Source organism: Ornithodoros turicata, unplaced genomic scaffold, assembly GCF_037126465.1.
Source record: "Ornithodoros turicata isolate Travis unplaced genomic scaffold, ASM3712646v1 Chromosome23, whole genome shotgun sequence".
NCBI classification, from domain to species: domain Eukaryota; kingdom Metazoa; phylum Arthropoda; class Arachnida; order Ixodida; family Argasidae; genus Ornithodoros; species Ornithodoros turicata.
The window spans coordinates 2,212,277-2,223,685 of record NW_026999342.1 but is presented as its reverse complement, the minus strand read 5'-3'; the positions used below and the strand labels follow the sequence as shown (position 1 = coordinate 2,223,685).

At 45.2% G+C, this 11,409-nt stretch overlaps 1 protein-coding gene across 1 annotated transcript; it reads right to left on the bottom strand.

The window, feature by feature from the left end:
- Positions 1-7,634: 7,634 nt before the first annotated feature.
- Positions 7,635-9,363, bottom strand: LOC135373252 (uncharacterized). The gene is made up of 4 exons (XM_064606483.1): positions 9,005-9,363; positions 8,764-8,857; positions 8,495-8,644; positions 7,635-8,362 (listed from the first exon to the last, which is right to left on the bottom strand). The coding sequence occupies exons 1-4, from the start codon at positions 9,203-9,205 to the stop codon at positions 7,794-7,796; spliced, it is 1,014 nt and encodes a 337-aa protein (XP_064462553.1). The 5' UTR covers positions 9,206-9,363; the 3' UTR covers positions 7,635-7,793.
- Between the last annotated feature and the right edge of the window lie 2,046 nt (positions 9,364-11,409).

Genomic DNA, 11,409 nt, shown 5'->3' with positions numbered 1-11,409 from the left:
CTTCATATGTGAGCTACTGCATGTCACTTTCACACGCACACATTCCCGAAACAGTACACACGTACAGAGAAGCTTTTAGGTGTGGTCTAAGTAAAGGCTAATGAAGGTATAATCCTAGACATTATGGCTATTTAAGGGCTAGTACAGGGCTAGGAGCCGCCTCAGTCTCGTATATAAAAGGTCTAAAGTTGCGTTAGGGGTAGACGTTGGATGTCTAAGTTGAGACGTCTAGGTGGCGTAACCTTAGCTATTCTAGAGGAAGGCTAGAGGAACTCCCCTAGACATCTATTGAGAGACATCTACTAGACCTGCCAGTTGTCCAAATTTAGACGTCGATTAGACATATATTATCCCACCTTTGGCTACATAGGTTTCCACTTATTACAAAATGTACTCTTCATGTGGGCGTATACGAGGACTGTTGCTGCGGCCAAGTTGTACACTCTAAATCCTGTGACGGACACGTGCCGGCTAAGAACTTTCCCTCGTACAGTACAGCCGATACACAGCCGTAATCATCTGGAAACAGCCGTAACAGTTACCAAATAGCAAGCACAGCGATCCCTATCGACAAATTTCAGCAGGTACAAAGCCGTCACGTCTGCATGTAACGGCTTTGTGCCTGCCTCATGAGCCGTGTACTCGTGTGCTTGTTGAACAATGCGTGTACCGGCAGAATATGTGTGCCTTCATTGGAGCGTACTACGTTGCTCCGCGCTCCGCCGAGGAGTGACCTGGCACCGCGTATTCTTCCGCAGAGCGTTCCACCGGTTCCACCCTGTTTCCACGCAGGCTGTCTGCGCTGCAACTTCACTTTTGACAAGGATGACAACCGTGCTTTTGAGTACAGGTTTAATGTTTGCTTAAGGCAAGTCAACCTAGCTGTGATGCATCGTACGACGCCTGCGTTATGCTTGTGTTTGACCATCGAAGTACATTCTGTTGCAGACCAGGTGGGAGTAAGTCGCCATCTTCCCATGCATTTCTCCCTATTCAGTGCGTCAAACGGCCGCGGCAGCCATCAGACGTCCCACAGTTATTAGCATAGAAATTTCTCTCCCCACACTTGGCGCAAAGTATAAAGTGTCTGTGCACGCTGTGCCTAAAGTTGGATGATTGTTTGGATCCAAGTGGATTACAGCTTCAATCCAAGCCATCCAACTGGCAACTTGTCCAAGCCAAGCCTAAATGCTCCTAATGTCAACAATAAGCAGTGCGAAGGCGAAGATAATGCGAAATCGTCGGTTTGTGAATTGAGGAAACATATTTTGAAGTTCTTGATCTACAATATGCTGCACAGTTTTGTGAAATTGGTGATTTGTGGCTTCCAGGCTTCAAGCCTTGTTTACGTCGTCGCGCTTGTTGGAGTAGCGTTGCCGGTGCTGTGGTCTTTACATTTGCGTGCCATTTAGCACTTCTATCATGAACCATGACCTGCGTTCATTTTTGTGAATTCGTTTCAAGTTTAGTGAAGTGAAGTGAAGTACGCTGCGTATGGATCATCGTGCTAGCTGCATCACGCAGTTAAACTATTAAAGGTGCATCAAGTTGTTTGCATCGAATGAATTGCGCATGTTGACGGTACTTGGCACACAGCTCTGTAGGTCGATGTGCGATATCACAATCTGCCGTGATTCAGGAAGAATAGCTATTCGACTGCACGAAGTAGAGGGAAACGTGTGGGTGAATGAGAGAGCAACGCACAACTTTGTTGCAACAAACAAAATCTGTTTATTAATGCGAGTCACAATTTCGTTAGAGCACAGTACAATAAAATTAAGCTGTTTCACGGGGTAGTCGACAGACATATAGCTGCTGCTGCCAAGGAGCATGTCAAAACGTTGTTGTGGATGGGATGCTGTTCTACAGCGCTACGTCTGAACAAACTATACTTGCGTCTGTCACTTTTAAAAGTATGTTCCCTAGAAAAGGGAAGAAAAATGTGAGGGTACAGTCTTTGAGTTTCCCATCTGTAAATCAGGATGACATCAGGTGCTGTTGATGCATTTGGGTGTTATAAGCTTCGTCATTTTTTCTCTTTTCTCTGGGCACTATATGTGTGTGTACTTGTATCTGAAATGCAGTTATTTTCTTAGTAACTTGCACTGCTTCTTTCAGTACCTTTTCACGGATGGTTGAACAAAAACATGACAGATGGGATCAAACGAATATAAGTGCTGGGATAGGGTGGCTGCTGAGCAGCACCTTGCGGCATGTGCTCTCTGGTCAATGCTGTGTTAGTAAAATATTTCTGATGTTGAAATTTATAAGTTTGGGTAAATGTTACATAAATAAAGCTATATTTGTATATATTGGCACTCTGATGTACAAAGCTGCACGGCCAGGGAAAGACAAACATATTTCACTCAAAAACACACTGGAAGAATTTCACACACATGAAAGTAGGAAAAGTAGGCTACTTACTTTAGGAAAGATACTCCTGATCCACCCTCTCTGCACTGCTTGCAGTTCTCTTCCATGCATTTATTGGGCAACAACAATAAGAACTTTATTTTAAGATGATGCATGGGGAGTTCCATCTCCAGAGGCCAATGGGAAGTTTCATGTTTATGTTGTTGACTTCCGAAATTGAACGTCGAAACTTTCGGATTTGGGCTCCATTTAAAGGCATGGGTAACCAAGATATCTTTGAAATCGCCAGTAAACTCACTAATTAAAGACACGTTCACGCGTTTAATGGCTTGACAGGCTTGACAACCGAGGAATAGAAACCGAGATCTAAGTAGGCTCGAGTTAGAAAGTTAGAAAGCTACCTGGAGGCCGGTCTAAAAGAATACATCGCAACAATAAAACACAAAAGATATGACCCCACTCTAGATTTAATCGCTTTTTATCACGTTTCACACGTCTTTGTTTGGTTCACGCACTCAGAAAAAACGACAAACATGAACCAAAACCATTGTTCAGATTTCCTCCGCCAAATCTAGCGGGCTCCGCCAGATTTGGCTGGGCAACACGGGGACGCCTAATGGCGGCTTCCTTAGTTTGACGGCAGTTTTGGATGAGCTTTGTTGACCTGTTGCAGACGGTGGACGCATTGCAAATGGCGGCAGGAGACGATCGGCTGCATAGGTCAAGCGACGGTGCACATTACAAGTGAGGCTAATTGTATTCTTTCGTTATAGGTGACCGGGGGACTGTGTAGATTGCAAGCGTGTGAGTTACAAAATGGTGTACTATTCCATCACGTTGGAACAATACCAGCGATTACGCACGACCTTCGATTTCTTTACACGTTGTTCCCTGTCTGAACTGTCACACATACATGTGCAAAATTGCAACTGGTTCTCACATCGAAGCGTGTCTGGTGCGACTTGCTTAGACAATTGTTCCTCGTCCATTTCGATTGAGGAACTCTCGTGTTCGTCACTAAGAATGATCTTGATTGAGGTTTGCTGTGCCAGCGTGTTCGAAGTTTCGAGGATGGTGTGTTCGATGTGCTCCGTATGTGTGTGTCGGGATTAGTGAACCGTGTACGCTTTCCATCCGGCATACGATGATGTGCTGGATGCAATTTAAAGGTATGTGCACGCCAATAAAATTTAGTGTTTCAAGTTCGATGTTGTTGGTGCATTTTCTTCCTTTCTTTTTCATTTCTTTTTCGTTTTTTTTCTGAAACCTAGAGGTCATTTTTCTTTTAGGGAACCCGAGAACCACAATGTGTCACGCGTATTAGGGGTACGAGTAACCCTTCAATATGTCCGGGACACAGTCCCAGGCAACACATGGTGCCCTAGTATATGTCTAATAGACGTCTAAATGTAGACTTTGGGAATGTCTATTAGACGTCTAACAAAGTAGCTCAATTGCTGCGTATTCGTCCCCTAGCCCGGCTAACGTTACCCTAAAATACAGCTAATAGCCGGATAATTGTAGCCTCGATTTAGATCTTTTTTAGACCAAATATCTAAAATGGGACAGTATTTATCTATCCACTGAGCCGTCGTATAGACATGTATTAGCCATGATGTCTAAAATTACACATAATTCATACCTAAATTTTCGCACCAGTGGCCCGTGTATTGGTTCGTCCAGGCATATGTCCCTCACATGCACATGCAGGTATGTGTAGCTCATGCACAGAATACAAAGGTAGTATGGATATTGGAACAATATGTATTTCAATTAACATACTGGTTAAACATTGATTTCCAAACATGTGGACAAATTACCAGACATCGTGAGCACTTCCCATCTTTGCACAATGACATACCAACAAATCTAGGTATTCTTCCAAAGTAGATAGTAATATACATGCATACAAATGGTAGTACTTGTATCACTGGCAGTTGCAAGCAATGCCTGTGTCTTCGGGTCGATGCTCGCATCTTGACTGCTCCAAAGGCAACCAGTACTTTACACATGTGTGGGGTGGTAGACCGCGCTGGGTAGCAGGAAGGACGGTTTCCGAGATACACTGAAAATAGAAAAGACCATATGTGGTATCACTATAAATGCCTGTATGTAAAGATGTTGGATGCAGCTTGTTTACTGCGGAACTGAAATTTATGCATATTTTTTACTCAGGCACTATGCAAGTGTGAAGCGTATCGCTATCTATACATGTCGGATCATATTTTGCTTGTGCAGAACCCATTTGAGTCCCGGCTGACAATTCGAAGACGAAACCTTTTTCTGTACACTGGCATAGTACCATGGTAAAATTAGACAATGGGCGACATCAGGTAATTCCAGCACTCCTCGCGTGGGGGAAGGGTTGGCAGTCCATGTAGTATTTCTATTGATTTTGACACAGCATGGATCATGGGCTGAAAGACGAGAAACTCAAGTAGTTTGCAGACCTTCTCCTATCTTGATGTAACGCAAGTTACCAAGGTTCGAAGCAGTGCTAAGCATTCTGGGATTTCTGAAGTCGAGGTTACTAAAGAGAGTGTGACGCCGCACATCCTACTCTGCAAACCAAAATGCGCACATGCCGAAAATAAACTGTGTGACGGAATCTGAAAAATAATCATTCTGACAGTCTGCACTTACATGGCATCAATGATATAAATCCGATGCAGTTCAGACACTCCAACTGTAACTGAAGCTCTTTAGACACAAAGTATTTACAAACGACCCACAGCAGTGTCATATTAGCGAGCACATAGATATCCAATAATATCCAGCAATAACAGCACAGGCAGATTGAAAAAGGTGACGGTTTTCGTTTACCTGAAATGTGATTGTAGGATTGCAGCTAAGCTGAAGTGCCAATGAATGACTCACAGGACAGCCGTTATATTCGTCACCTCCAATCCATGAGTCTGCAAGCACGTGCAAAAGTGATAAAGACATGAAACCAAGAGGCACACGCGCCAACATAATGTGTGCAGTTTTACACAGCCAGCTGTCAAATGAAAGAACTGCTCAACTTGCGCACTGTTTTAAAAGCAAATGCAACAATCTTAACTATGTTGCCCCCTGTCCCCCCACTCCTTCCTGCTATCATCTCTCCATCTGTCCCCATCTGTACGATGCTTATAGCCACAGTTGCTTCGCGGCGCTAACACGGAACTTAAAAAAAAGCTCTGTTGCCTCTAGGAAAATGTTCACTGAACCCATAATTTACTTCAATACAGACAGCACAGAGTAGTGAGAACAGACAGCGTCAGATTAGCGGGCACATAAAAAATAAGGGGTATTGAACAACAGCACTGTCAGATCTGAAAAGGTAACCGTTTTTGTTTACCTAACATGAGATCGTAGCTCTAGCTGAGCTGAAGTGCCAACAAATGGCTCACAGGACAGGCGTAGTACTCGTCACCTTCTTTCGATGACTCTGCAAGCACCTATAAAAATAATAAAGACATGAAACCAAGAGTCACCCGCGCCAACAACGTATCCAAACGATTGAATCTTAACGCACACATAGGTCCAGTCCCACATCTCCATATTGTTCGTCACTCATACGCAACCAAATTCTGCAGGCCATTCAAAGAAAAGGCCATTCAGCTGCTGTGCTCCACAGCTCTACCGCATGCGATTGTGAACACAAGCAGCCACAAATTTGAAAGCGAAGGACAAGAAAGTAAGAAAACTCACCCCTGCGGAAGTCCAGAGAACAAAGGGATGCTACAACAGCGCTCGGTGTTACGTTTAATGCCATCGTTCATTGCATTGGACAGGATGCCGGAACTGCCTCGTTGACTTACAGATTGCAAGAAAACATACGCGCGACGCTGGGCAAGAAATAAACTTACTAAACTTCGAAACACTTCTGTAGCGAGCGTGAGCCAGGCTCCCACAGCTCCCCATAGAGCCCATAGTTTGATATAATTCAGGCAACACTGGACATGCAACCAATGAAAATGAACTATGATGCCTACCATTCGGCCAATCAGGAGTCTCAGTTTGGCTCGCCTTTCGGCCCGGTACTGGCTACCATCGGCTTTTACTTTCACTGGTTTTTATGCCCGACGCTCATTATTCCGTATTCCAGAACAACTAGGCAAATTTTTGACAAAATACACATTTATTTGAAACATCGTACTGATTCAATAGTTTGACACAAATATTCACCGTGCGTACAGAGTCCAAGTCGTTGCGTTCGTTGACCTAGTTCGAACTCGAAAAACACACACACTCTCTACTCCCAGAAGAGGGGGACGCTCACACGAGTGCATGCGATTTCACGGTGGGCATCTCCTTTCGTTGGTTGCAGTGCGAAGGTTTCAACGAAGCGGGCAATGCCTGTCGCACGAACACCGAATCCTGTCTCCGTTGTGACTGCATTTGAAAATGCGACAGCGCTCACAAGTGTTCCACAGGCGTCAGCTCACCACTGCATTCCAGTTCTGAACTCGAGAGGCTGTTCGTACGTAGGATACTTGTGTCGGGAAACATCACAACACGCGCTGGGTCACTCTGACACACTAACAAATTTGGTACTTCTCTTTGACATCGTCGAGACGCGAGACGCCGCTGCCACTTCTCTCCCTTCTCTTCTGGCAACTGCCCGCCAGACCGGCAGCCCACGGAAGAATGCTCTTTTGAAACTTTGCCAACCAATAGCGGAGCGCGCAATGTCCTTCGACCAATGGGTATCAACTACGATGCATGACGGAGTAATACGTAATACCACGTGTTTATGACGTGCAAACATTTTTTAGAGCCGCGAACAGGGGGAGCTATGGGGGCCTGGCGTGAGCTCTCAACAGACCGTACGCGGGCGAACAAGTTTCAACACTGACCGTTGTTGCGCTGCTTAGGAAGCCTGCATGCGCGTTCTCCTCCTCCGTCGTCGTTGACAGGGTGGGGACAGTGGCGCGCGCGCCGTCATTTTCGGTCATAAGCAGCGCTCGTAGCAGTGTGTTTCTATCGTTGCGATTGTCCACCTATGAGACTCTATCAGCCTTGCTTTGTTTATCTTTTTATATTATTTTTTTCTGTGCGTGGTATCTTCACGAAAAGGCACCGCCGTTCTGTCGTTTTTATTCATATTTAAATGTTTCTGGGACTAGGCGTTCAACTCGACAGACGCAACCAACAAACATATGCGGTTTCTGATGCTGTTCCGCAGTAAGGGAAGATGGGCATTTTGCGTAGCCCGATTCGGTTTCACTCAAGGGTAACTAGACAGCTTGTGAACAACAAATACACAATGGGACATCTTACAGAAGTGAACGTTTTAATTCCGGCTCTCAAGATTATATCCTATTTATTAGAAAACTGCAAGGGAACAGTGAATATTATAAACACTGTTTTATGATAGGTTTATGATGGTTTTTATGATAGCTTATGACGAGTGTTCACTCCTCCTATCATGAATACTAATGCGCGACTGGCAAGTAAGCAGTCTTCATTACACGCGCTGCCACCAAGAGTCTGCCACCAATCTCATCTACTAGTGAGCCAGATGTGCGGTCCAGCTGAAGGCCTTCGGAAATCTCCATCTTACCCAGGAAAAGCACACAATCCCGTTCGATGACTGTCATCTTCGCAACTTTCATTTCCAATACGTGGATGACACTTTGAAGAATGCCAGGCTCGAAATGAATCTTGCTAACACGACGGGTGAGTGTTTTCACATACGGCAGAGGATAACCTTCGTCAAAGAGAGCCTGGTAACCAGCTGTCCCACATGCAAACCTCAATCGCAAAGCTTTCTGTGTAATCTCGTGTCCCCACTTGTATCCTTTCGTACTGTTTCTAGCCAGTGATTCGTTTTGGCTTTCGGTTAAGAAATTCATCTTTTGCTGGAGACATCGCATCCGTTCGTCGGAAGTTCCGCATGCCTTGCGAAGTCTTTTCACTTTCCTTCTTCGGCGCTCATTCAGCTGTTGAAGAAGAGCTAAACGATCCTTCATATCTGAAAGCTGTTTCTGTAGTTCCGCCTCCCCTGAAAGGCATACAGAAAGGAAAGTGTGTAGCACATCCCCCAAACGATCTTCCGGAATAAAATCTTGAACAGACAATATACGACAGCACTCCTGTCGCTCTCGTGACTGTTCTCACGAATAAAAATATTTACCTGAAGGTATTCGTAGAGACTCCACGAGCTGCATTTCATCAGAGTCGTTCTCTTGTTGCTCGCACGCAGTTATCGCTTGACTGTTTTCACTGCGTGGTACTCGTATCTCAGTGCACCTTTTTGTTGGTGGATTTCTTCTTTTGGGGCATGCTAAAATGAAACGGAGTCACTTACTAGTAGAATTTTGTGCTATTTTTGCATCGTGGTATCAAAATCATCAAAAAAGAAGAACATGACGCTAAAAGCGACAAAACAGCACTTGCACTCACATTTGAATGAGAATATTGTTGGCACAGCATTTGGCTTGAGTTTTCGCCACGCATCTTGCCTGTTTAACTCAAATTGATCTGCTTCAAAGTGTGCCTGGAATACCACGCAGCACATAAAATTAGAATCTTTATGAGTTACGCCGCCGGCTACGATATGATGCGGCACTAACTTACACGTAAAAGGTGTTCCGTTATTTGACGTCACATTGTCCATTTTATAGTAATATTAAGAAGTGCTTACCTCACATAATTTAGAGTTTGAACTTCGAGTCCAGTTGTCAAGCTTGCACTGAACCAGCCATTCCTTTCGCCTTTCGGGGTCTCGCGGAAAGGCAAAATACCGGAACCCTTTCTGTGAGGAATTCGAGCATCCTGGTGCACAGCCTCCAACCATTACTCCTCTACAATGCACGTTCACAAACTCCACGCACAAGCAAGACATGTTGTAACAAACAGAAGAGGTACGATGGTCTAGTGTCGTTCGACAACACCGAGTGCAACATAAATACGGCGATGTCTCTACGCACGCAGCGAAACGTTGGAAATTTTTAACAGATGTATATTTTTCCTAACTGAAACGTAGGCACCGTCCCAACCTATCTTTTGTTTGTTAACCTCTTCCTCCTCTTCTCCCTCTGCTACCACAACAGAGACTGACAGCTCATTATACATCTGTTTTTCCTTGGGAGCCCCCAAATGCATTCACGTAAAATATGCTTGCTTCAATGCACCTGTAGCCACACTTACTATACGCATAGGTAACGTAGAGAATTGCAGTACCCTATGCCACATGTTTTTACTTTACCAGCTCCAGTACAGCACTCTGCAGACAGGATGCGCGGTTTTTCCTTTCCTTTCTTTTTGTGTGTGTGCGAACTGGGCCCTCAGGTACAGTTTGGTACCGCCAGGCTGTAATTTATGTGCACATATGCCGTTTCGTGCATTAAAAGCTCTCTCTACGTACGCCGCATCGACCCCATATGTCAAAGCTGTAAGTTCCTGCCGTACATTTGCTGCGTGATTTGTTTGCTGATTCTGAAGGAAATATAGCTCTTTCCTTCTATGCGGGAGCTGTGACAGCACACTGGACTATTACAGAAAAAGCTTGAGAAACATTGAGGTTCCGAAGTCGTCCCGAGAACCTACTTTTGTTTTGTTGGACAGGTACAACCACCGTTACTTCGTGTTTCATGTATAACTTCCTGGCAGTGCGAGTTTTCACAGCACCATTTTCAACTGATGTTGCGCTATATATTGTTGCAAAAATGTTACAAAAGCCAGGAGAAGTCGCGACGAAAATGACTACACTGGCATGAGCCAAACGAACGACAGACGGAGGGATATGACCTAAAATGGCGGATGCCCGGAGGCGCCGGCGCGGACCCGTCACTAGGAAGTCCCCACCCTGTCAACGACGACGGAGGAGGAGAACGCGCCAGGTCCCCCAAGGTCGCCATTTTTCCATGTATTTGTTCCTATCCCGATGCGTGCAATGCCGGAGGCCGCCCTTAGATACCCCATTGTTACCAGACATTGGCTTGCGTTTGATTGTAGCGCGCTAAAGATCCAGTTGAAGCACAATCCAAGCCAGGCCAAGTCACCGAAGGAGAAATGGACGACTGCGCCTGCGGCGCCTGGTGTACGACAGGTAAACTATGTGATGCATGCAGCCGTGCACTAGATCCTTCCGATCGCTCAATACGTTCAAAAACGGGACCAAAAAGTGAAACACGACACAGAAAGTTGTTATAGGCGTTGTATTTGGACATATAAAGACTAGAGTCCTTCGCAGAAACAACAAAAACATTTTGCCTCTAAACTTAGCGCGCTGAAGTGATCCGGAACGGCAACAGTGGGGTATCTAGTGGCGGCCTTCTTTGTTGCACGCTTTTCCGAGGTGAGTTTGGGGGACCTGGAACGCGCATGCAGGCTCCCTAGCGCTGCTCCGCTGGCGGCGCCCTCTGCCGACGCCGTTTCAAAACTGGCGCGCCGAGGGCTTCTTCGCACTTATATTTTCGTCTCATTGCAGCACTCTTGCGCAGTCGTATTTTCTTTTGCATGCTTCTAACAATCTTTAACTTTATTCAAACTAGGTTGTTCATGGGGTCAGTGCAAATAAAAATTTAACTTAATCACGTTGAACCTCACAGTTGCAAGACACACGGTTTGTAGTCGCTCAGTCATGACAGCAGCAAAAACAAACTACTTTGATAATTTTTCGCAGAGCACAGAGGCAACCCTGTGTTATAGCTCCTGTGAAAATACTTGCATAAATTTGTGATGCAAGTCTAAATGTGGCCAACATGGGACCTGCTTTTAGAAGTCTAACGGTACACGTCTATTGCGAAATATCTCGGTCATGTATCGTAGACCATGAGATCTGACGTAGACATGGAAGATCTGACAAAGAAACACCCTGATAACGCTATGCAAGTAGGTCAGCCATTCGCGCAGCCCCTCAGCTTTTTCCTTTCCCGTCGTGCACGTAGAGCAGTCATGCTCTTAATGAAATTGCAATTAAAGTATTGCACTTAAATAAGGTATCACAACAAGTACACGTGAGATCCACATGGCTTTGCATTTTCACCATAGTGTTGCGGCCCGTCTGCGAATGCCCCATTATTGCTGTTTTCTCAGTGAACAGAC

Bases quoted from the DNA above. Each gene is read 5' to 3' on its own strand.
- LOC135373252 (XM_064606483.1), bottom strand. From the start codon at position 9,205: ATGTCTTGCTTGTGCGTGGAGTTTGTGAACGTGCATTGTAGAGGAGTA. The intron at 8,858-9,004 runs GTAAGCACTTCT...GTGGTATTCCAG, and splicing joins CAAACTCTAAATTATGTGAG to GCACACTTTGAAGCAGATCA. The intron at 8,645-8,763 runs GTGAGTGCAAGT...GTTTCATTTTAG, and splicing joins AACAATATTCTCATTCAAAT to CATGCCCCAAAAGAAGAAAT.